Here is a 27547-nt window from a genome sequence, read left to right as displayed (position 1 = left end):
AAGAGCCTCACAGATTAAATTGACAATATGGAGTTCCCTTACACTTTATGCCAGTATGGTGTATACTTTAGTCAGAATTTAATGAAGTATGGTCTTTTGTGTGTGTGTGTGTGTGTGTCTGTCTGTGTGACATGCAAGTGCACTCTTGTCAGAACCTAATCACTGTAGGGAACTGATACCCATACGCTGATATTACGTAGCATAAGAATAAAAATTACTTTTTGTCTACTTCTGTAACTTTTCCCCCCTAGAGATTGAGGCAGGGCAAGTAGATTAGTAAGTTAGAGATCAAGTGATTACATAGAGAGAGAGAGAGAGAGAGAGAGAGAGAGAGAGAGAGAGAGAGAGAGAGAGAGAGAGAGAGAGAGAGAGAGAGAGGCAGGCGCCCTTAATTAGCTACACTTCAAAGTTCTCTCCCTGAAGAGCGCCTCTGAAGGACCCTTATTATCATCCCTTGTTAATATGTCCTCACAGAACTATTTTTTCCGGAGACTCTTCAACAATTTTTCACTCCCTTTTTTTTTTAATGTGGTTCAGTAGTCCCGTATTTACTTTTTATACCGTGAGTTGGTCCTTCAGTCACTCTGTTTTTTGGAATGATAATGGAGGCTTGTCCATTTTTTTTTGATAATGTTTATTTCTCAGTATTATGTGAAATGATTGTAGTAACATAGTGAAGAAAAATTAATTGTTCTTTGTATATTTTGGGGCGTGGGTTATCAGTGGCGTGAAAGTTACTCTTGTTCTGTGAAAGTTTTAAATAGTTTACCTTTCCAGCGATGACAAGCGTCCCACGGAAGTTTGTCACTAGAATGTTTGAGCCCCTAGGAAGGTAGGAATACCAGAGAATAAAACCTAAGGAAAAGAAAGGAGGATTAAAGCAAGAAAGCTTATTTCTGGCTCACAATTCACACTTCCCCTCTCGGAGATATAGGGGTCTGACGTTGTCACGAGTTTGGCTAACGATCAAGTGTCAGTTACCAGCTTTTGGAAGAAAAACGTACTGTAGCTGAGACGAGCCCAGGTATGGAGAAAGCTTTTGGGGGTGATGAGACTTACAGCAGGCCTTATGTTAGAGAGAACAAGAATGTTGGGGGTAAGATAAAGGGGTGGTTTACCTTAAGAAGGAAAAGATTGTCGAGTGTTGAATGTTGGTGTACGAAATCCGAAATGGGTTTCAAGTAACACAAGAAAAATTTTGTCTCATAAACAGCAATCCACCATCATTTGAAGTATCCGTCCGGAAATTTTAAGGTTTTAAGAAAGTTAATCAGGCTCATACTAAATTGTTGCCAGACCTCGAAAAATCTCAGAAAAATTGAAGGTAAAGAATGGTATGCAGAAATGAAAACAACGCCATTTGAAAGAAGGGGGAGAAGAGTTTAAGTGGAGGCTCATGAAGTAGATTTGGTGGATATATTTTTGTGAATAAGGAAACAAAACTTAGAGGAACCATGTAGAAAAGAGACTGATTTTGGTGGAGGCGACACAGAAACTGAACCGGCTCCAGCAGAATATTGAAAAGCCAGTTTTCAGAGGTTCAGATCCGGAAATCAAGGCGGCACGGAATTTCCAGCGTTGGAGTGAGAACCAATACTAAATCAGCCTTCCAGATAAATCCTGAGTTCGATATTCTGTTCGGTGGTTAGTATGACGGCAGTTTTGAAGAAATACATCCATATATTTATTCCTTAGTCAGAGGCACTTGAGTCTGTGTAGAGTACAGAATTGATACCCTGTACGTAGATTAGAAGTCTAATTAGATTAAACAATGTACAATTCTAACATCAACGCCCCCGTAGGGGGTTAGTGCCGTCAGTGCACCTCGCGCGGTGCATTATAGGCATTACTTAAGGTTCTTTGCAGCGTCCTTTGGGCCCCTAACTGCAACCCATTTCATTCCTTTTACTGTTCCTCCGTTCATATTCTTTTCCATCTTACTTTCCTTAACTCTCTCTTAACAGTTGTTTCATAGCGCATCTGCAAGGTTATCCTCTGCGCCTTTCAAACCTTTTCACTGTCAATTTCCCTTTCAGCGCTGAATGACCTCATCATAGGCCCCAGCACTTGGCCTTCAGCCTAAATTTGATATTGCAATTGCAATTCCAAAAATAACGTAAGATTAGGACGCATAAAAAAATTCAATTCAACCTCACAAGATAGCCATATAAAATGGCTTTAAGAATATCACAGAAATTTGCAAACCAGATAACGCGATGGATATCGAGAGGGGGAAGTACACACACTGAGTCTTCGAGACACAGAAACACAGTATTGTAATTGACGCTCCATTTCATTATACCACCCCATTCTCTTTGTGTCAGCATTACAATGGGTGTCAGTGGTACGTTCTTGTGATAACAAGACACGGCCAAGGGTTGGGGTCTCTCTCTCTCTCTCTCTCTCTCTCTCTCTCTCTCTTAAAAAGGAAATTATGATTTAATCAGATTTAGGGTTATACAGTCTCTCTCTCTCTCTCTCTCTCTCTCTCTCTCTCTCTCTCTCTCTTTTGAAAAAGGAAATTATGATTTAATCAGGTTTAAATGTTACAGTCTCTCTCTCTCTCTCTCTCTCTCTCTCTCTCTCTCTCTCTCTCTCTCTCTCTCTCTCTCTCTCAGAGATTATTATTTAACCAGATTTAAGGATTATACAATTATAAAAAGAAATTCTGTTTAATCTTTAAAGGATTATCTCTCTCTCTCTCTCTCTCTCTCTCTCTCTCTCTCTCTCTCTCTCTCTCTCTCTCTCTCTCTCAAAAAAGAAATCATGATTTAATCAATTTAAGGATTCTACATTCTCTCTCTCTCTCTCTCTCTCTCTCTCTCTCTCTCTCTCTCTCTCTCTCTCTCTCTCTCTCTCTCTTAAAAAAGGAAATTATGATTTAATCAGATTTAGGGGTTATACAGTTCTCTCTCTCTCTCTCTCTCTCTCTCTCTCTCTCTCTCTCTCTCTCTCTCTCTCTCTCTCTCTCTTTTAAAAGAGGAAATTATGATTTAATCAGGTTTAAGGATTATACAGTCTCTCTCTCTCTCTCTCTCTCTCTCTCTCTCTCTCTCTCTCTCTCTCTCTCTCTCTCTCTCTCTAAAAAGAGATTATTATTTAATCAGATTTAAGGATTATACAATCTCACTCAAAAAAAGAAATTATGATTTAATCAAAAGAATACAATTCTCTCTCTCTCTCTCTCTCTCTCTCTTTAATAAAAAGAAATCATGATTTAATCAATTTAAGGATTCTACATTTAAGGATCTCTCTCTCTCTCTCTCTCTCTCTCTCTCTCTCTCTCTCTCTCTCTCTCTCTCTCTCTCTCCTTAAAAAGAAATTATGGTTTAATTAGATTTAAGGATTATACAATCGCTCTCAACAAAGAAATTGATTTAATCAATTTAAGGATTATACAATCTCTCTCTCTCTCTCTCTCTCTCTCTCTCTCTCTCTCTCTCTCTCTCTCTCTCTCTCTCTCTCTCTCTCTCTCTCAAATTAAGGATTATACAAACACTGTTAATGTAGAGATGTATCATAATCTAGACAAGAAAGTAAATATAAACTGTGACTTCAATAAAAACAGCTGACAGCGTTTTCCTTTAACAAGATAAAACTCCCTGGAAGTTGTTTCATAAGCAAAAAAAAAATTAGGTAGGTTATCGCTTAAGTGTCATCAACTTGAAGTGGCTATATTAAGCCATTATGTAACGTCTCTCTCTCTCTCTCTCTCTCTCTCTCTCTCTCTCTCTCTCTCTCTCTCTCTCTCTCTCTCTCTCTCTCTCTCTCTCTCTCATTAGGTAGACTTGCGGTCGACGTAATACTTTTAACTTTTATTTCAAAAGTGGTGTAAGTTAAAAAAAAAATTGTTCAAAAATAAAACCCCAATTTCAGAAGTAGTAGTAATAATATTAGTAGAAGTAGTGGTAGTGGTAGTAGGGAAGCCCCATATTTACTAATATGATCTTGGGTTGATGTTAATCATATCAGAAGCCTTTATTAAGGTCATGTTGATTAGGTAGGGTAAAAGAGAAGGCCTTTTTTTTTTTTTTGTTACTCATAGTAACGGTGTTCTGAGTAGTTTTTTCCTATTAGGGAGTTTTTTCCGTTGGGGGTTGAGGTAGTGCCGTCAGTGCACCTCATGCGGTGCACTGTAGGCATTACTTAAGGTTCTTTGCAGTGTCCCTTCGGAACCTAGCTGCAACCCCTTTCATTTCTTTTACTGTACCTCCGTTTATTTTCTGTTTCTTCCACTTTACTTCCCTCAACCCTCTCCTAACAATTGTTTCACAGTGCAACTGCGAGGTTTACCTCCTGTTACACTTTTCAAACATTTTTGCTCTCAATTTCCGTTCCAGCGTTGGATGACCTCAAAGGTCCCAGGGCTTGTCCTTTGGCCTAAATTCTATATTGTGTTCTGGTCTATTCTGAGTAGTTTTTTTGTTTGGTTCTCCTCTGGTTTTAGCTCAGTATCGTTGGACCTGTTCGGAAGATGTTTTCAATTGAATGAGTGTCTAGTTGACAGCTGAATAGTTCATTCTTCTGCTGGTATCGATACCTTTTCTGACGGATGGTCTTTAAAATACTCTGACCGTGAAATTGTCGATAGCTTGACCTTATTATTATGTTTTACGTTTAATAAGTTGCTTTGCTGAATGAAGTTACTATTCTGTAGGAAAGAGTAGTTTTGCCCCCCAGTGAGAAACGTGATTTTTAAATCCTTGTTGTCATCATGTAGGTTCTGTTATGTTCTGTCGAGGTTATGTGTGTATATATATATATATATATATATATATATATATATATATATATATATATATATATATATATATATATATATAAAATATAATATATGTATATATATATATTATATATATATATAATATATATATATAATATATACACACACATACACATATATATATAACACACACACACACACACCTCGATAGAACATAATATACTCGTACATGGTGACAATAAAGATTTAAAAATCATAGTTCTCACTGTACTTTTCTACAGAATAGTAACTTCATTCATTAAAGCAACTTATTAGACGTAAAATATATTATAATAAAGTCAGGTTATCAACAATTTATATATATGTATATATATATATATATATATATATATATATATATATATATATATATATATATATATATATAAATATATGTATATATTTGTGTGCAGGCATGTATGTATGTACAGTAGAGTCCTTAAGTCCGAACAGTGTACCCAAGTCACCAAGGTATAATATCTATTCATCCACGTACACTATACTATCCTCTTCACCAAAAGATACCCAAGCCCTTCTCACGTTTTATAGCCTTAAGTAATGTATCCCCAGCCTTTCTAGCTTTATTCTCATTCAGCAGCCAGCTGGTCGACACGACAGTTTGAACTTCAAAAACGTGTTACTTGTCAGTTTTGGTGGCGGGACTTTTCAGAGCGCAAAACTTTTTGCGCGGGGGAGGGGGGGAGGGGGATGGCATTCAACTCGAAAGTTTTCGTGTTTTTCAATTTGACTTCCTGTTACTGTTCCCCGCTGGAAAGTCTGTAACAAATATGTGTTTGGTTTTATTATTGTTTGAGTGTGGAGTGTAATCAGCGTTAAAGAAAAATGACGTTTATACTCTTACCTATTTATTATAAAAAAAATTGATAGTGGCATTGTAGAATACAAATTTTAACGATTTGTTTGTTCGACATATTTTTTTAAAGGTAAATATTTTGCCTTTTCCTATAACACACTGTAGGTTTTTGTATTTTACCATAATTATAAGACTTGATGCTGTGAAGATTGTTTCCTGATTGTATGATGATGTTTGCAAGCTGCTGCGACCTATAAAGACGACAAGAACAGTTGCCAAATTTTGTTTATATTCGATCTGTGCATTTCCTTCAAGGTTTTCTCAGTGACTTAAGATTTAGTCGTTATTATTATTATTATTATTATTATTATTATTATTATTATTATTATTATTATTATTATTATTATTATTATTATTTAGTAGCATAAACAAATTGCGGAGTTTAGTTTTCATTTGCTTATGGTTTTATTTGAACTAACTTGTTACAGTTGTTGCTGTGGTCAGACTTGGTAGGGTTATTTAGGCTTAACATTCTTTGTGGATTACCGTATATTTATATATATATATATATATATATATATATATATATATATATATATATATATATATATATATATATATACGTACTTATGTTAGGAGGGTGTTAGGGGGCGGGGTTTGAATAATGTGACGTATGGGAGAGGCTCCATACGCCGACCATTCTCTCAAGTTGTATGTTTCGCGTGTAATTTTAAAATTAGGTGTACAAAGCCTGCATCGCTAAATCATACCATGCGGAGTGAGATTACCCTCGGATTTTATTACAGTATGACGTGCATTCCTCATACTTGCTCTTATTTTTTGGTCATCGTGAAAAATGTCGTTTGGTTTAGCCGACAAGAAAGCGAGGCTTTGACATTGTTCTGTCTTGAATTGAGTCTGTTCTTTCGAGATGACAGTAATATCTATTGATTATGGTGTTCTTTTTTTTTCTCGTACTTTTCATCTTGCAAGTAGCGGACTTGAGATTCGTGCGTGGGAAATCCATGGTGCTATAGTGGTCAACAAACAGATTGTCAATATTTCTCAATTACGATCGTAATACTAGCATGCAGAGAGAGAGAGAGAGAGAGAGAGAGAGAGAGAGAGAGAGAGAGAGAGAGAGAGAGAATCAACAATCAAAGTTTTGTGAGAGAGAGAGAGAGAGAGAGAGAGAGAGAGAGAGAGAGAGAGAGAGAGAGAGAGAGAGAGAGAGAGAGAAAGTTTTGTGTGTGTGAGAGAGCGAGAGAGAATCAACAGTTACAGTTTTGTGAGAGAGAGAGAGAGAGAGAGAGCCAGTGTGTGTGTGTGTGTGTGTGTGTGTGTGTGTGTTTGGAAGCTAACCCTTTTAAATATGCCATGGGCCACTACCTCCCTGCCGGAGATATCGTAGTTTGATGCGGCATGAAGGAGCATCGTTTGTTATCCAGGTGCAATTTGAACACCGCGGATGTCGGAGGATGGCGCCGAAAGGAGCCTCAATTGGCTGAACTAGGCTTAATCCTTTCCATCCTCTGGGTCAGGAGACCTCAGGGATCTCTTTCCCACAGTCAGTCATCCTCTCTCTCTCTCTCTCTCTCTCTCTCTCTCTCTCTCTCTCTCTCTCTCTCTCTCTCTCTCTCTCTAACATGCTACAAAACTTAGGTAAATGTCTTTTCGAACACTTTTTAGTCTTCTGTAAAAGAAAAGTATTGCGCCGGCTTTGTCTGTCCGTCCGCACTTTATTCTGTCCACACTTTTTTTCTGTCCACCCTCAGATCTTAAAAACTACTGAGGCTAGAGGGCTGCAAGTTGGTATGCTAATCATCCACCCTCCAGTCATCAAACATACCAAATTGCAGCCCTCTAGCCTCAGTAGTTTTTATTTTATTTAAGGTTAAAGTTAGCCATGATCGTGCTTCTGGCAGCGAAGCAACACAGGCCACCACGGCCGGCTGAGAGTTTCATGGGCCGCGGCTCATATAGCATTATACCGAGACCGCAGAAAGATAGATCATTATACCGAGACCGCAGAAAGATAGATCATTATACCGAGACCGCAGAAAGATAGATCTATTTTCGGTGGCCTTGGTTATACGCTGTACAGAAAACTCGATTGCGCCGAAAAAAACTTCGGCGAATTTTTAAACTTTTTTTATGCTGTTCCTGTTAGGAAGTGACCTTGTTGACTGCTGTCGGTCTTTCGGGGTATGACGCATTTACGTAGGTTATTAATTTGTTGTCTCTGAATTATAATTATTGGCCCTTTTAACAAGAGTTTAACATAGAACATAATTTAGGTAATTAAATTAAGCCAAGATTAACCCGCTTTGCGTGGGTAGTGTATGTCTCATTCTCTCCATCTTCCCCTTATTTGGTGTCAGTGAAGTTTATTATTATTATTATTATTATTATTATTATTATTATTATTATTATTATTATTGTTGTTGTTGTTGTTATTGTTGTTGTTGTAAGTAATAATAATATGTTATTTCATATTTTATGAAGTCATCGTTTCCAGTTAGGTGCCATCGTGAAGTACTCTCTCGGCACAAGGATTTAAAAATTATTCTTATGCATTCCATTTATGACTCCATTTATGACTGACTTGTGGAGTTGTCATTTCGAGAACAAGTGACTGTTTTCCATGACCTTTATACATCACGATGGGTAGCTACTTTGTAGGAAATTACAACTGCCAAGTCCCACAAGTATACTTAATGTAGTGTGTATATTATATAGTACTTTAATGTGATCACTTAAAGTATAAATCGAATTAGAGATATGACGGACTTTAGTTGAAGGTTTATTATTATTATTATTATTATTATTATTATTATTATTATTATTATTATTATTATTATTATTCATGAAAATCTCGTAATAGCATGAGTCACTAAATTGGTGAAGAAATCCACAATGGTGTAGGTATATATATATATATATATATATATATATATATATATATATATATATATATATATATATATATATATATATATAAAAAAACGTGTAAATATATATTTTTAATATATATTTATACCTACACCATTGTGATTTCTTCACCATTATTATTATTATTATTATTATTATTATTATTATTATTATTATTATTATTATTATTATTATTATTATTATTATTATTATTATGACTGTTTTTGCTTTGATTCATTATGCATTTCATTTATTGGCTGTATATTTCTTCATGGAGTCAAAACAATTTCATTTGTCTTTGATTTGAAATTAATCGTCTTTGCAAATCATAAAAAATGTAGGACATTGATATACAACCTTGATATATAACCTACGAAAGGGAGGGGAGCAGTGGAACCGGTAAATAATGAGTTTAATCGTAACAATAATGGACGACCTCTGTTTATGCATTAAATGCAACCCAAGTCTAATTATTCATGTCGGTGGCACCCTTGGTTAAGTGGTACACTTTTAAGTGAATATTATCATGTTTTCTGGTTATAAATGAGTGACTCTCTCTCTCTCTCTCTCTCTCTCTCTCTCTCTCTCTCTCTCTCTCTCTCTCTCTCTCTCTCTCTCTCTCTCTGACACAGTACACTTTAGTTTCTAAATACTTTATTTCTATCCAAAACAGCTTCATTAGTGATAAGACATTATCATGTTTGTTGTTATGAATTTAATACCCTATTCATTTTGGATTTGTACCGTAACCGATCATATTATTATTCGTTTATGTTTACTTACCCCTTGGCTGAACTCTCTAATTTCCCCTCCCATCTAGACAAAGAAGAAATTATCTTTAGGTCCAGCAAAAAACCGCTTGATGTATTTTTTCATTCATAGTTTTTGACATTCTAGTTTTGTATTCTTTTTTGTATTTTTTTTTTGTTAGAGTGCTAAGGCATGTAGTTTTGTATTATATTTTGCATTCTTTTTTGTTAGAGGGCTAAGGCATCTGTGTCAGGCGGTTTCATACGATAGTTCATTATGATTAATATTTAATGTTAAGAGTAACTGCCGAAATGGAGGTTGATATCCATTTATTATTCATATTTTTATTTTTATCCATTTATTTTCACACTTTTTATGAAAATATGACTGCACTCATCATAATTGGTCATTTTAATGCTAAGACAACCATATTATTATTATTATTATTATTATTATTATTATTATTATTATTAATTTGCTCGTTAGTGTCATGGTTCCCCACTACTGAAGATCTCATTATTCATGTGTGCCTTTCCTCCCTTCGCAGGAGTCGCCGACGGCGTAGGCGGATGGCGTGCCTGGGGGATCGATCCCGGCGAATTCTCCCACTCTCTGATGAGAGTCAGCGAGCGATTGGTGCTGACAGGGAGCTACAACCCCTCGCAGCCTGCCGCCATTATCGCCAGGGCTTATTACGAACTCCTGGAGAATAAGAGTCATATACTGGGTAAGCGTTTCTCTCTCTCTCTCTCTCTCTCTCTCTCTCTCTCTCTCTCTCTCTCTCTCTCTCTCTCTCTCTCTCTCTCTCTCTCCGTAGCTGTGTTGTTATGCCATGTCCTTCCTTTACCTGTTGCTCTTTTATTTATATATATATATATATATATATATATATATATATATATATATATATATATATATATATATATATATATAATTATATATACACATATATATACATACATACATATACATATATACACATATATACATATATATATACATATACATATATATATACACATATATATATACATTATACATATATATATATATATATATATATATATATATATATATATATATATATATATAATTTGTTCACCTCACCTTCACTTAGAAATGACTTTTGTCAAACATGGGCATTAGTGAGTCATTTTAGGAATAATATGCCTATTTATGATTGTATTTCACATAGAATGTCTGCCATTTGTAAAACAATTTATCTTAATAAGCATTTATTTATTTATTTATTTATTTCTTTATTTATTTATTTTTTGCAGGTAGCAGCACAGCATGCGTAGTTGTGTTGTCTGGCGATGCAGGTCATCTGTATTCGGCGAACATTGGGGATTCCGGGTTCTTGGTCATGCGCAATGGCTCTGTTGTGCATCGGTCGCAAGAGCAGCAACATTATTTCAACACGCCTTTTCAACTCTCTCTACCTCCGCCGGGCACTGGAGCTCAGGTTTTAAGTGATGGGTTAGCATCAACTTTTTCCACACGTCCCGTAGCAAAGGCCGTCTTAGATCTCTCTTGGGTTGTGAAAATTACGTCACAAGTTAGATGTTTGTGATTGCTCACCATATTAGATTTTAAAGTAGATACAAATATTTTGTATTTTCAGTTCATGTGAAATCCTCTTTTGTGTAAGGAAACTGCTTATAGTGTACCTTTTGCAGTCCTAAGTTCTTTAGTTCTTTGCAGCATCCCTTTGGGCATCACCTGTGTTGCTCTCTCTTGTTACATTCATACCATCATGTTGGTCCCTTCCAGCATAATTCTCTGGTCTATTGAGTTGTTCCAGTTCTCACTTTTCATCCATAAACAAATCCTTCAGGCAGCTATGTGGTCTTGAAATGTGATTCAGGACTATCACTTTTTTTCCCAAACTGCTGCCGAATAATTATTCTGAATTTTACATGATACTGTAATGTTCACAGAAGATGTCATTGTAATAGTATTCTTAAAATTTGTTTGTTACTGTCGTTCTTAAAACTTTAAAATGATTTCCTTGAAGTATACACAAAAATTAATGCCTTCCAATCCAGTAACTGTATATATTGTAAACAGCTTCTTACCCTAACGTTTCAATCAGTAAGTTATCTTTTTATGTGTGATTATGTAGTAAACATGTTATACAGGATAAAATTATGACAAAGGCAGTGGAGGAACAACTCATCCGCTTGATTTCCTGTACAACATGTCAAAATCAGATAAAGATTTTCATTTTTGTTTCATCCACAGACCTGAGAGTGCAGAGACCCGAGAGTTCCTAGTGAAAGAGGGAGACATGTTGATGGTTGCCACTGATGGAGTGTTTGATAACTTACCAGATTCGATGATTCTCAAGGAAATGGCGAAAGTACAGGGCTCGACTGATCTATTATTGCTTCAGCAAGCGGCGAATTCTATTGCACAGCAAGCGAGAAAATTAGCTTTTGATGAGGAATATATGTCACCATTTGCACGTAATGCACGGGAAAATGGTATTAATGCAATAGGTAAGATATTTTTCTTTTGGTATTTATATCATAATGTTACCCCTGGGTATACTGTATGTCTGTTTTGAATTTTGTATCTCACTTAACAGTAAGTGCATGTGGTATGGATGGGGTTGCTGTGCTACTCCCATAAAGGTTGTGTGAAATAAAGGATGTCGAATACTTCATTGCCAAGGCATTTGATGGCTTGAACATGTGAGGTTCAACCAAGCTAGATCTTCAATGAAGTCTGTTTAAAAATGGTTGAACACTTCAAAAGAGGAACTAATTGTCAATAATATGTACTAAAGTGTGGAAAAATTATGCAGTATATCACTGCTTCTGCCTTCTTTGGGGTACTAATTGAAGTGTGCTTTGTATGGTACACTATTTTAAGTACAGTACTGTACTGAGTTTTGTGCAGCATCTGTCAGTTCCCAGCTGGCTTTCCACATTCTTTACCTTCTTGTGCTTTGGTTTGATAGTCTTTAACCCTTTGTCTGCCTAAAATAAATCTGACCAGTGCTCTGAATCTGCAAAGTACCCAGACGTCTCATTAAAACACGTTAAAATGTCAGCAATAAAGTTCTGCAAAAGTAGACAATTTAATGGCATTTGGGAGCAACAGGCAGCTTTATCTGCATCTTTCTTCTCAGACTTCTGAACAGCAGGTTTGGTTAGAATTATGACCATCTGTTCCCTCTAGTATTGAACAATATCAACCTGGATGTTCATAAAAAACTTTCTCATTTCTTTGTTTCTTAACATTAGCAGTCATGACTTGGACCATCAACAGATGGTCTCTTGTTTGCCAGTTTTTCATAGTATTTTAATAGAACTTTCACTATCACAGTTGATCTCTGATTCTCTTTCCCTGTCAAGAGCGACTAGGATTGCGGGACAGCACTACCAATATGCACTGAATGTGTCACACTGTGGAACTCCTCAGTTCCAGAGGTATTTTATTCCTCACAGCAGTGGACTATGGAACAGTCTCCCTGGGGGTGTTGTGCAGTTAGAATCACAAAAGTTCAAGTGAAGATGCAATGCATTCCTACCCTAAAGAAATTCTCCTTGTACTTCTTTCTGTTTGGAAATGTTGAATTTCACATCGGTGCCCCCTGTTGGCTAGTTCCACATGAATAGGGTTTACCTTATGAAAATAATAGTAATTATAATTCTTAATACAATAACCTTTTTTCTTTTCTAGACAGTTTCCAGCTCCATGCATCTAATGATTTACTGTACTAAATTTCAAATACAAGCACTTTTATGCCTTAATAATATGAATAATATGTTGGGAATGTTTTTGAGTCACTTGTTACACTTCAGGCTTCCAATAGCTGAAGTGAATGTTGTGTTGGGAGTCACTGAATCCTTTTCCCTAACCCTGGAACCTGTATAAAGTCATTTCACTCTGCCGTGCCATAGTAACTTCCATGAAGGGTATATTTTCCATCCAGTCTCTCATAATTAAAAGTTTCCGCTTTTACCAGAAAACCTATATTTTACTTGAACTGAAATATTGATATCTTGAATTATTTATCAACCAGGAATTACTTAGCTGAAGTCCTCCATATATAGTTTTTAGATGTTGTGCTCTGTAATGATTTTTTGAGGATGAGTTATTAGCAAAGAAAATACTGATTATGTAGTTACGAGTAAATTTTTCCTTGCAGTTATATTGAAAATTCATTAAGCTCAGCTGTCTCAGTAAGATGACTTATTTTAACCAAAATGCTCAAGTTATTCCATTCAGTATGTCTTCCAAAATTAGTAACTAGAGAAAGATGTGGGTAAATAACCGTCCTCAATCCATTTTCAAGTAAAAGTATTGATGAGGCGAATATATTTTGTGAGAATGTTTGTCTGTCACTAAAAAAGGTTGTGGATGAATACTTATACAGCATTTACAGCGAGAGTTGACTGTATGTATGATATGTAGTTTTTTGTTTATTGCTGTGCCGTGATGGTTTGTGGTTGTATTTTTCCTGAAATTTAAGCAACTGAATTATTTCTTATAGCTTAATTCAGTATTTTGCAATAGTCTAGTTAAACTACCTAAAAGTAACATACATAGAATTTTTTTTAAGTGTTTTCATTGTAGAGTCAGACTCAAGTTCATATTTGGGAACTTTTACTAAAAATCCTCATTATATCATTGTTAGGCTCAATTTTGTGTCAGTGGAAAGACTGCTGTTATCCTATTTCAAATAACTTGGAAAGTAATTCGTTATTTCTTCCACAGGTGGCAAACCAGACGATATAACGGTAGTATTAGCAACGATAACAGTGTAGAGTCAGTGGGGCCCCAGAAACATATTGTAATTTAAGGCAGCATCACAAAACTTATTTTGGATCTCCACCAATGCACACCATCACAACAGATAGTTAAATCAGCACAACAGTATTAAATTTACATAAAGTACAGTACAGGATAATTTTTTTTTGCCAGGTAAGAACATTTACAATGAAGCCATCCTTATGTCTTTTAATATATTGTCTCTCTTTCTTTTATTCAGAAATAATACTTGTAGTTTGTAAGGCCTAGGAACCATTCATGTGTATGCTTCCTAGGACTTCCAGAAATTAGCTACTACTGTAAACAGATACTAAACTGAGTTTAATTGCTGATTACTTTTTCTTTTTTATAACAGTATTTCACTGCACAACGAATAGCCCTGAAGCCACAGTAGAAACCTGAACCAAACTTGATAATCAAAACAAAAATCTCAGATATCTGCTGTGACTTTAGCACTGTTCTAAGAAATGATATAATACAGTACATAGATGAAAAGATTTCAAGAACGGTATGTTTGAAAATACAGCCACTTTTTGATTTTCACAAGTTTTGCTCATCTGTTAGACCCATGTTAATCATAATTCAGATTTAAAGTTTTCCGCATAGTTTGTGTGTTCTGTTGACTTTCTATAATGGCAGCATGTAGGGTATTTCTTGGAACACACCACCGGAGGAATTTTTTAGCATAAGGTTCTATCTTTCATGTTCAGCTTAATGCTTAAAGCAAGTACAGTATCACCTCAGTAATCTAGAATTGGTGGAAAGAATGAAGTTTTCCAAGGTTTTGCAAAGTAGGGTTTTTGCTAGTACATTTCCTTTAATATATACTTAATGTAATTTTGATATTATATATATTGTACTACAAATAATTTTTTTCCAAGTTTCTATCCCTAACCATTTTTCTTTTGTTTTATATGACTTTTTATTTTTTCAGATTACTGTTGTCATTTCTTTTCTTTCCAATCTTGTGATAACTAGCTTATCCTTGGAACATCCCCAATTCCAGATTTAGTCCCAATAGTGCAGGATTCCAGAATAACAAGATTGTAGTACATAATTGTCAGCATCATTGCCCCCTTGGTTATTGAAACCTTTAAGTTTAATAAGGGATTCATTTGTTCTTAAAAGTGAACGTTCTAACATGTAATATGCTCTCTTTAGTCCTGAAGTCATCTGAAACTCTAGGTTCATGTTACATTCTGTGGAAACAAATTCTGTGTTTGGTAATGTCACTTTTCATAGAAATGATCGACTTGAGGTAATGATGGTGTGAATGTTTGCCAAAGCATCATAAGGGGTGGCTAGTATTTAGAATATGTTCTGGTTCCTGGTAACTAAAGTTAATTGTCATGGAAAAGAACCTCATTTAAACAGGAAACAACCAAACAAATATGGCTTTGTAATTTCAAAGGCTCTGAAAACTTTTATGATTGGTAGTTGCACTAGCTTTCTTAAAAATATCAAAACTTGTGTAACTTTTGAAGTGGCTGTAATAGTTCTTTCGTTCACTCACCACAATTTTCTTTCTTGGGTGTTAGTCAAGTTGAGGAAAAATTTATAGTTCTGTGTATATTATTGAAAATTAATGATAATTTTGAGAAAAATATTTATACTTGGCTTATTCTTCTCCAAATTCCTAGATGACAGTGGTTAACACATTCCATATCCTTCCCCTTCCATCCCCTTAAGCAGTTATTTCATTTTCATAATTCACTATCTTTGGGAATTGAATCTGAAAAACAAGTACGTACACCATAAATGCCATTATTCTAAGGTATGATTGTCATACTGTCTCAGTGAAGTACGATGCAATACAGGCAACTTTCCTACAAGACTGCGATTTGGCCAGTTTTTACCTTAGAGCATCATATTTCCTCCTACAGTTCAGTATTTGCTATGAGCCTTAATGTATCCTTAAAATGACTGCCTCATTGTTGAAAATGCACTTGGAAAATTATTGTATAAAGGATAGCTTTTCAATGTTGAAAATTACTTTTCTGTAGGTTTCAGTTAAGTATGGTAGCTACTGTAGGTTACTTTTTCCTTGTTGCCATAAAAAATCATTTTCATGGTTGTTACACACGTTAGATAATGGTTGTTTTTATATTTATTTTTGGTTTTTTGTGAAAATCTTAATGTTGCTTAGGCTTCAATGGTGTTGAGTGTGGAAGTCATCAATATGTGGATTTTCATCCTTATCTTAATACTAATCTAGTCAAATAGACCCATTCAACTTGGGAGTTGCTGGATTTTGTTTTGCTGGTATAAATGTTGTATGTGAGGTTGTTTAAAAGAGATTCTTTAAAGACTGGACATGGTGAGAGGGTTTCCTTTGCTAAAAATTCAGTAATGACTTCAGAACCTGGGCAGGCTCCCCTTGACCTTGAGAAAACTAATCATTTTCCCCTTGCCTTGGAATATTTCAAATTATACCTAGCACATACTGCATTTTGTGTTAGATTTCTGGGGTCCCAAATGTTAAGGAACAATAAATGGTAGTAGTGAGATTCTGTCTCACTTAGGAACGTAGTAACTTTTAGTCTAGGTAGTTATTGTTATCACTGGTTATGGTCATAAAAACTGAAGTATTTGTCGTTTAACTCCTGTACTTTCCAGTTGATTGAAAAAAAAAATGAAAATAAAAGACACACCAGGTTATTTGCAATCATCAATAACTGAGAAGGAACTAAAATATGCATCAAATGGTATGCTACTCTAATTCATGATTAGGGTCTCCCCAGTCATATTTTTTTAGATTTTGTTTTGTAGTTGATAAATTCTAGGAGAATTAGATGTAGACTCTAATTATGGCTTATTTGTGCTATCCTCACATACTTTCACATGAAGTATGTGCAACTGATAATGAAGTAACGTTGGAGATGGATGAGTTAGTCTGATTTTTATTTAATTTGCATTAGTCTTAATTTCAGGTAGTAACTTTTAACATCAGTAATAATTGTCAGAATCTCTATGGATACTGATGTTGTTAAAGAATAAACATGTATTTGCATGTTTGTACAATAGATGATAAATGTATACCTTGCTTGAAATTTTCAGGTGGTCACTTCCTGGTGTATTATTATATTTGGCTTAGTGTTGTTAGCTGTTAAGGGCTCTATATATTCAACATTTCTACATAGGTATGTTTGCTTACATACAGCAAGATATTTTTGTAAAGTTGAATAGAGAAATACTTGAATAATTCATGACTTCATTGGAACAGTTGAATGATGCACAAAATGTGTGACAATATGCACCATCTATACATAAAGTTTTAGTGTTTACTTAAGAAGGTTCTTTTTAGAATACATTATTTGTACAAAGCTATTTGATGTCTGTTATCACACATTTTGAACACCTGGACTGTTTTTATCTAAGCTGTATTTTTGTGATAATTTTGTCATGCCTCATTATTCTTACATGTAGGAAGGAGTGCATGAAAGAACTCGGAAATTTCTGCTCTGTGCTCAAGATTGTCAAAGGTTATCACAAGAACACAGCTTTGGTGTCTGTGATGCTTTTACTTTTGTTTTCATTTTGCCATATATCAATTATGTAGATGTTGAGTCAAAGAAGCCATATGCTCACCACTAAGATAATGGGAGTGGCACTGAAAAAAGGGAAGGAATTTTTTTTTTTTTTTTTGTAAGATCATTAATGTCAAAATTTCTAAACAGTATTTTCTTTGAAAGAAGGTTTTAGTGAAGAGAAATGTAGATGCACAGTGATCCTCTTCTAGATAAGCAAATGATTACCTGTAATGAATTAAAAGTATTTCAAGAACAGTCCATACTATGTCATACTCATTGTTGTGAAGAGATCTGTCAAACGGTGGAGTCATTGTTTATGATGTTGCTGAAGACAATGCAATATATTGTGTACTATACTTGTATTATATTAATACATTATAAGAAGGAGTTTTTTTCTTTAACCCTAATTAGCATGGTTTCAAGTGTATACAGATGTCATTGAGCTCTTGTGAAAGGGGCGTGGATGCTTGCATTTTTATTACCTTAAGTCTCAAGATTTGATTGCCATTCACTTTCTATGTGAATGTTCAGAAAGTATATTCCTTTATTTTCATCCATGAGCCTGTTACCTATCTTAAACCTAGGAAAGATAATATAATTAGGCATTCACACTAGCTATTATGCTAAGTGATTTAAGAAATAATCACTTAGCTAATTTTTGCACATGGTTCTTCAGTCCATCAAGCTTTTACAGTTGGAGTGGTTTTCATCATTAGTCAAAAATTGGTAAAACTTGTGCAGTATAAATCTATTTCTTAATGGGAAAATAGGCCTATGTGCACAAAGGGATCATAGCACATCTATCCCAACTAACAGTTGGGATGCAAGGTTAAGTAGGAAATGGGGGAAGAAGGATGGCAAGTGGGGAGAGGTTTGAAGAGTGACAAAATCAGCATCTTCAATGCATGCCATTCTTTTTGTGTAGCCATAAGTTATGTAACTTTCAGATGTCATAGCAATGCTCCTCAAAATGTCAAGATCAACCCTCCATGATGTTAATTGTACAGTGATGTATGATGACTTTGTGCTTAGCACCTTGGGAGCTTTTGCCACTTCTCCCTTTGACTCTCTACATTCAGCTGTATGCTCCTGCTTGATTGCCTCGAGTCTCAAGCCACTCTGCACCATCCTCTTCATCCACCTCTTTGATCTTGACTTAGTGCTATGACCTCGCAACATCCTTAAGGAAGTGCTATGACCTCGCAACATCCTTAAGGATGTTCGTTATGTAGAAGGCTGGACTTCATCTCTTAAGTATCAGTGATGATGGTGACTGCATCTTTGACACTGAAATTATCTACTAGTTCATGTTGAATAACATAACCGACCTTTACATCCTATGCTGCTAGATCAAAGGAGTTGTGAAGTTACAACTTCTCTGTATAGTCCCATCAAGTCATTCACCAAGAAGACTTTGGGCACTATCTGGAAAGAAGGGATACTCCTCAGGTGTTATTTAATTCCAACATGTCTCTGAAGGGCTAGGTGAACACACAATCATAGCTATGGTTGATGGCTGTTCACATGCTCTTGTTAGACCTCTGGATTACTCGTAACTGTTTAGATTCCCTCAACGGTAAACCAAAGAGTGCTAAAGTTTCATTGCTCCAACAGTGCTGGAAAGCAGTGTTCCGCTTCACAAAAGAGGCCTGTCTTGTTCATGTTCAACACTTGCTTGGCACTCACTCACTATAATTCTCACGTTTCAGGATTTCTGAAACATCTTTGAAGTGGTACTTGCACCTTCTCTCCATGATGCTGGAAAGTTAACACTGACTTGGTTCTTAAAGCCTTCATATCATCCCTGCTTCTTAAAACCTCGGTACCAGTCGTGACCTGCATCAAATTTCAACTTCCAATCTTAGCATCCACCTCAAACTTTGTGCACATTCTGCCTCAATTCTGATCTTCCTTTAGGTCGTCTTGTATGCTGCTACCTCCTTAACTGCCACTTTTCCGACTGCTCATTCCTTCTCATCAAATGTCCAAAGCACCTCAGCCTTTGAGATCTCGGTGTTTCTAGACATTGGACACCACATCTCTCTTCATTTCCTTATTTGTCATATGATCTTCCCAGTGCACTCTGGCCATACTCCACTGTTTTTGCTAGAGTCCATGTTTCTGCTGAAGAGTAATACTAGCCTTAGGCACACAGGTTTTTGCTTAGTTTACCCAAGTACTATTACTTAATCTTGGCTGTTGCTACATGTTTTCTTGGCCACTAAATAACTGTTTCACAGTCCAGTGCACCAAAGAGACAGTGACAGAAAATACAAATTGAAAAACTGTACATCAAACAATTAACTATAGTTTGCATACAAGGTTTTTAACAAACTGAAATATCTTACAATAGTTTCTAACCAGAGTATAGGAAAAGACTTGGCTACAAGTAACATATATTTGGCTATCTGTTTAACAGACAAGAAAGGAGCTTAAAAGAAAATTATAGCATACATTTCACATTATCTTTTAAGCCTCTTCATTACAAATGAACAATACCTCCAAAGTCATCACAGAAGGTAATATTTAAGGAACAATATAATGCCATCAGAAACAAAAATAAATGACATATACAATACATAAAGGACAATTTCAAAAAGACTGACAGCAAAGCATGGAACTTACTACTAAAATGATCACGGAAAAAATTCTTATGATACTGATCTGTACAGCTTTCACAAAAAGTAAATGAACCGATAAACACTAATGGAGTGAGCATCCTACACAAGGTAAGGATGAACGAGATTAAAAAAAAAATACGATTAAAAATAAAAGAAACTAGAAGTTATGTTTGGACAAAAACTTATTTTACAGCATTAAGCACTACAAAGTTCATAAAGGGTTGAGTTATGTGAAAATACGCCCAATTCAAACCACTACATTTACCTTCCTAATGATCAAACAGTTACCAAAGAACGCATATGGCATTCGGATTTTAGAACGGGAATATACCTTTGGCACTATATTAAAAAAACAAAAAAAAAAAAATTCTGTAATATAACAAAGACCTATGATGATAAAAAATTATCTTGCAAAACTACAGAAACATTTGACCAGGTTTGCATGGGACCACTGAAATTGAAATTTCATCAACTGTCTTTATGTCTCTTAAAAGTTAGGTAAGGAACTCAAAGACAAGACAATGAAAGCTTCTACATATGACCATGACTAGAGATATCCACTAGTTCTTTCACTAGTACTGCAATAATACTTAAGTCTGTTGCTTCCTTCCACAAAGGCTAAATGATAAGTTCAAGAAGACATGCTACGACAGTACCTCATTTGTAAATTACCGGTATTCCTAATAGGAACTCGTCCATTACACCGTCAACAAATTTAATACTGTACAAATTATAAAAAAATAATCTTAATTTTTATTTTCTATACTGCTATGCATAAGCGATCAATAAGATGAACCTTGGTATTCTATGAATACGCTTTTCAAGATGACTGAAATGAAATTACACCCAATATTTATTTTAAAAAGATTGCAAAAAACACTGATAGAACATGATCATTCCATATTAAAATCTGATATTTCAATAAATTAAAGGGAAGGGTTCCAGTTTCCTTTACAGCTGCAGGAGGGGATCCAGTTTTTTTGTCATTTTTTAGGCAGCTTAATATACATTTATACTTCCAGAACATATTACTGCTGCCTTCTTTTACCACAAAATTAACCTCAAAATTAAAAACAAAGGCTTCATTGACAAAATGTCAAGAACACACTGAACCTGAAACCTAACACCGAAGAGGAAAACAAAGTCTATTGGCTAGTTTTAATTGAAATATGTTTACTAAAGCAGGTTATCATGAGGAAATACCAATAACTTGACTACGTCAAATTGCTGCACATAACTAATGTGTGTGTGTTAACATGTATACCTGTCCACATTACACCCATAAACAAATACATAACATTAACGAACATCCCTTGGCAATAGTAGTGTAATCAAAAAATATAATAAAACCATTTCTTATTTACATTAAACATTGCAACACACACTGAACATCTGGGTCCTACAATTGCGCACTGCTGTGCTCCCCATCGACCATATGACTAGAATGTCATTAGCACCTTTTCGGTCGGTGAAGAGCACAACTACTAAAATATGAGCAATGTGTCCTAAGCATTCATAAGAAAGTAAAATAACTCACAACACAATTAGAAGATTCACTATACTAATCACATTTCACGTTTCTTTTTCTAATGTTCAAAAGGTTTCACAGTACATACTGCATTCAAATATCTTCATTAATATACTGTAGCAGAATGCACATTCTGTGAAATTTCAAACTTCCCGCTAAGGTCATACCTATATAACAATCTTCCATTAAAACTCTTGTTAAATATAATGCAATGTAACTTTACATAACCTTTGAAACTACTTTAGTAACTATACATATAATTTCCTACTAATTACCATTACAAAGAATAAGATTCAAAGGCAGAAAAACTGGAAACATGCACTGGAAAACTAAAATTATTATTAGTCTTGTCATATTTCATATGGAATGTCACGTGTGAAAGTTTTCAAATGAAATTAAATGCCACCACACTGTTAAAATATCACAACTACATTTTACCGAAAACAAGTAAAAGTTGCAGAGTTCCAGCAGATAACAAAACAAATTATGATAATTATCACTTGTCCTAAACCACCATTCCATAAGGCTATTAATATATGAACTAACATCTCGAGTACCTCTTGCATCCAAAATGGCATTTATATTCCATCAGCTGTTTCAGACCACTGGTAACAACTACCTCTCAGGGAGATAAGTTTACACTTACAAAGAATGCAGCAGAAAGAAAAGTGATTCCTGAAGGTGGAACTGATGTATTTCAAAAGCATAATATCAAAACATACTCCCAAAGGGGCCTGTCACTGATACTAAATACAATATGCTACAGATACCTAAACTACAGTCTACCAAAAATAATTATAACGTCTTCCTAAAGTATAATGGTTCTATCCTAAAGTATAATGGTTCTATCCTAAAGTATAATGATTCTATACACGACTAACAGTTTTTAATACCAATAGGTAACAGGAAACTCTTTGGCTTCACAATCAGTTGTGTGTTCCACATACACGAGAAAAATTATTTAAAATTACAACGTAACTACTGAGGACAGTATTCTGTAGGCTCAAATACTTGAAGCAATAACCTGGTACCTAATCTTACCAAGTTAAATATACTCTTGGCTTCTTGTAGACTTCTCCCCAAAATGGTTATTAAGAAACATTCACGTCATAAGTATTATGGACTCTTGTGTCTTTTCAACTTCTACTATTATTAAGAATGCTTAATCACTGTACTAGCACTAGTCTTTGGTTCAAAGGTATAAACAATAAAAAAATATTTGCTTTACCCCATAAATTCATTTATCAGAACCTTAACTAAATGAGCCACTGCCTTTATGATAACACAAGAAACTAACTTGACCACACAAGCACAAACTTTCACCCTAAAAAGTACTGTATCACCAACTGGTCATGAGAACAGCTGAGTGGAGGTCTTGCATGACTGTAGGATATTACTGTACAGACTAATTTGATTTTACTCTGCCTAAAAACTGCAATTGGGAAAAGATGTTGATTACAAAGCCCAACATTTCCATGAAAACAGGCTACACTTTTCATGTAATCCACTATACATATACAGTAGAAACTTTAAACATAAAATAAGAATAAAATGAGGATTTGGAATGTTATGAAGATTATTTAACAGCCCAACCAATACCTTATGACAGGTAAAAATAAAGAAATATTTTGAGCAACACCTTTCATCAGGATATTACTCTTGGGTTTCCTTCAAATATATAAATTCATAAAAAAAAAAAACACTTCTGCAGGACAAAAGAAAATATATAAACAAAAATTAGCATCTAAAAGATCTGGTGAAAAAGCTGTAGGATGTAAAGTGGTAACTATACATTTGAATGAAATGGTCTTCCTAGTACAGTACAGTACTGAACTATTTAACTTCATCTGTGACTACTGCAAGTAAGTGCAGTAAAAATAAAACATTACTACACTGAGTACATAAGATCATAGGATAAGTACTACTGTATTACCCTACTGACTGATAAGTGAATGTCCCCTAAACATATACATTTTAATTTAAATAATTCATGAACTTTTATTCAGTGTTCAGAAGAATATACAAATTCCTATTATCTTGAAAATATGACCTGTACAATAAATATTGTCCACATGAAGTATTCTGGTTCTACAGAACCTGCAGTATAAAAAAAGAAAAGAATAGAGACTACGGCCAGAAATGAAAAATAACGCTCCATACGCCTTTCATCTGTTGACCACACTCAAGGATAAATGTTGCAGACAGCATTCTCTAGATCAAGCATAACAGTGCAACTGATGGAACCACTGAACCTATTGCAATGCTTGAACCATGGGAGCAAAATTCTTCTTCACCAAGTAAAACTTTGCCCCAGCAATATGATACAATGACACCGTGGACAACACCGAGAAGGTCACGTCCCTGCTTCCACCTCTAGGGCTGTCTCTTCCTCTAATAACACAGAAGCCTTGCTTTTGGACTTCTTCTTTCTTTTACCTTTCCTCTCTTCAATTTTCTCCCCATCTGCTATGTGCTCTTCCGACCTTACCTTACGACCTTTCCCGCTTGAGTCACTACATGTACTGACAGTTTCGCTGCTGCTGCTTCCTGCATGCTGAGACGAGTACCACTCCCAGTTATCTGATCGTAACTTTACCTTCGATTTCACTTTTGGGGACAATTTCTTCTTTTCATTTACGCTTTGAGTATCATGATTCGTATGAGAAAATTCACTTACATGTCTATAATGATCACTCTCCACAGCATCAACTCCATTTGAATAATCGCCATTAACTGGTATGTCTTCTGTACGACTGTATGAAAGGCCACAATGTTCATTTGTATCTTCACTAAAATGAACACTATTATGGCCATTATAATAGTAACCATTATAAGGTTCAATAGATGAACAGCATGAAATGCCATTAGGTTTTGGATAATAATAATCGTTATTGTAAGAAGGGAAAACATTCTGCATTTGGGATGTATCAGTACAAGCAGTCGTACTTTCCTTCGTTTTAGATTTCTTCTGTTTTTTTATCTTTTTTACTTTTTCTTGAGTACTTTTAGACTTTTCAAAAGAACTACACAAAGATAGGGATTTTGTAAACCTATCTTTCTTCGGTAAATTATCACAGGTCGCACAAGAAAAAGAATGTCTCTTCGAAACTGACCCTAGGTTCTGAACCCCATCTGTATAATGTATTTCAGAGACAACTGATCTCGTGTGTGACTCACTAGACTTCTCCATATTATCATAAAACACATTACCATCATCATTAGACATGGTATCATTCATCAGCCCATACATATCTAGAGAATTCTGAACATAACCTGGACTTGCATGAGGGGGAGACTCAGGTGTCTTGGAATCCACTTCATCTCCACAGAATAAGACTCCGGCACTTGATACATTAAGTTTTTCAATGCGTTTTGCTCTTCTTGAGGCAGCAGATTTATCCATGATACTTGCATTTGATTTTGAGCGTTTGAGAGTGCCACTATTGGCCTTCCGCTTCTTCTTACGGTCGCTGACTGAATCCATCAGGATAGGAATAGCAGGTTCAATTATCAACAGATCTTGGTAAGTACCTGAGAAAGAGGTAATATAATAATTATTTTACCCACTTACTACATTCAAAACAATTAAATCATCAAAATGCAAATATAACTAATGTGAGTGGTTAAAACCATACAACACAGCTGCTCGTTCCACAGCTAATTTACAATACAAATGTCTACTTCATCTTGACTTTCTGAATGAGTTGCTATCATCTGCAGAGGAGCAAAAGAGCAATACAAAATTTAAAATGTACGGTCAGTTAAAAGCAAGGATTTTAAGGAAAACTATAATTTGACTCTCCAAGGTCACACGACAAAGTGCAAAGAACAAAGAAGGAGGTACTTTAAAAATAATAATCCTTAAATGTCTAAACAGCAACATCCCATTCCCAAATATTATCTCTTTATTTGCCTAACGAGGGGCATGAAGCTTTGATATTACAGTGTTACCATAATCACACATACAACATGCTAGATCAAACACAACTTACAATCTTTCAATATGATTATGATGAAAAGTTTCAAAAAGAAACTAACCAGATTACATAGTTTCTGAAACTAATCACTAGCTGATATCAGAGTAATCAGAGGTGGTTTATTCAAGTTTAGGATCACTGAATGAAATGTGAAGTATGGTATGAAGTACAATTCAGCCCATAAAATAGGTCCCTTGGCATTAATAAGTATTCTTTTAACATTTACAGCCAATCACAATATAGGGTATCACCTAAATTAACTTGAAGAAAAATCCACCCTGATCAAATGAACCATCCTCTGGCACTGGAAAATGACTGAGACTCCATATGCAATTGAAAACATTGTCCACATGGAAGGTTGAAAGGGAAATACCCGAAATCATGATTTACTGGCCAAAGATGCAAGTGATAACAATTCTTGAATATCTTTGCTAATGAAATGCCTTACATAGGGCTATCTAAACATACTTATTACTGTTACTGTACTATTATCATATTAACAATTAATTTAAGTAGACCACTAAATCACATTTCTAGACACTGATCAAAGCATCTGCTCTTAAATGGGGGTGCAAACTGGGGTAAGTCAGAAAAAAGTGGAATAATACTAAAGAAAATTGCTGCAAAGGAAAAGACAGAAATATGATTGGGAGCAAAGGGACACTGCTTAAGTTCTCAGTACTACTTACAAAACAATGCACAGTGCATTAATCTGTTGACATTGACCTAAACCAAAGGACACACTTTGAGTTACAAATTCAACCCTTTCCTTGGCTACACCAGTGCTAGTGTTCATACATTTTACTGAAAGAAACAAATAGGGAAGAGGAGGAGGAAGACATTGACAGATGGTGCTACAAGGATGAAGGAGTAGCATGAAATTTGAGGATAGCTGGATAAAGACAATGTGTGAAGAGATTATTTGCAGTTGCCAGCTGGACTTACAATTAGAAGACAACTAGATAACAACTAGATAAAATACAAAGTTCATTAAAACCACCTAGCAAAGAGAAAAGAAAAGGAACAAGATTCTACAACATGTCTGGAGATGACCACTAAACCATACCTAGGGGTTATGAATCTAAAAGACTTAATGTTCTCACAAAACTCAGTACTACTTATATCTTCCAAAATAAAAATTAACCTTATTTCCCAAGGTTCTACATTTAAATGTGCAACAGAGGGCCAACATGCGTTGTCCAAATCAGTGCAGAAAAATTAACAGGGAAGGACTTACCAGTAGACCACAAAACTGATGAATAAAATAACACAGAATTTGGCAATTATACAAGCAAATAAAACAAAAAAATAACGAAAAATAAGGAGCTGATGTGAAAATACTCTTGAAAACAAAATCATTGTTGACAAAAATAAAAGTCAAAGAGTATGCTGTACCTCACTTAAAAAAATTAATTAGAGCATAAAGCTTTTACTGTGTATACCAAAAGTTCTCTAAAATAAACACAACTAGTATCTAGTTTACCAGATATGTTGAGAGCTTCTTCACTAGGCCTGCGTTGTCTTAGGCGCGAGTTTCTTTCTGACGTAATGCTGTCTACAGATCTTCTGCGAACCCTGATTCGTCCTTGGCTATCTGGATTGAAGCAGTTGTTATCTTGGTCTAAACCTGAATTAGACGGGTCTTCACTTGGAGTCTGAAAAGCAAAAAATTAAAAAACTTAAATTATACAACATAAAACACCATTCCGTGTAATTTGCACTGACATCAAATTTTTTACAAAACTGTATGTTATTCCTACCTCTAGGCTACATAATACCAACAATATATGATTAAATTTAATACAAGGAAGCATATTCTGGAACTTATAATCTACAAGAACAAATTTTGTAA

The 27547-nt window shown here is 35.1% G+C and overlaps 2 protein-coding genes across 2 annotated transcripts in view; one reads left to right on the top strand and one right to left on the bottom strand.

Moving 5' to 3' along the window:
* Positions 1–17956, top strand: part of LOC136840676 (protein phosphatase PTC7 homolog) — a 361532-nt gene extending 343576 nt beyond the window's left edge. Inside the window, exons 2-5 of the mRNA XM_067107391.1 lie at positions 9805–9984; positions 10538–10736; positions 11502–11758; positions 13986–17956. Of these exons, the coding sequence (XP_066963492.1) occupies positions 9805–9984; positions 10538–10736; positions 11502–11758; positions 13986–14035 (686 nt within the window). The 3' untranslated portion in view covers positions 14036–17956. The remainder of the gene's footprint in view (positions 1–9804; positions 9985–10537; positions 10737–11501; positions 11759–13985) is intronic.
* A 5715-nt stretch (positions 17957–23671) lies between these two features.
* Positions 23672–27547, bottom strand: part of LOC136840678 (SUN domain-containing ossification factor) — a 102875-nt gene continuing 98999 nt past the window's right edge. The window contains 2 exon segments of the mRNA XM_067107393.1: positions 23672–25249; positions 27179–27350. Coding sequence (XP_066963494.1) covers positions 24072–25249; positions 27179–27350 — 1350 coding nt within the window. The 3' untranslated portion in view covers positions 23672–24071.

The sequence above is a fragment of the Macrobrachium rosenbergii genome, chromosome 8 (assembly GCF_040412425.1).
Source record: "Macrobrachium rosenbergii isolate ZJJX-2024 chromosome 8, ASM4041242v1, whole genome shotgun sequence".
Classification (NCBI taxonomy): domain Eukaryota; kingdom Metazoa; phylum Arthropoda; class Malacostraca; order Decapoda; family Palaemonidae; genus Macrobrachium; species Macrobrachium rosenbergii.
The sequence above is the reverse complement of the archived record's forward strand: the minus strand, read 5'-3'. Positions and strand labels throughout refer to the sequence as shown.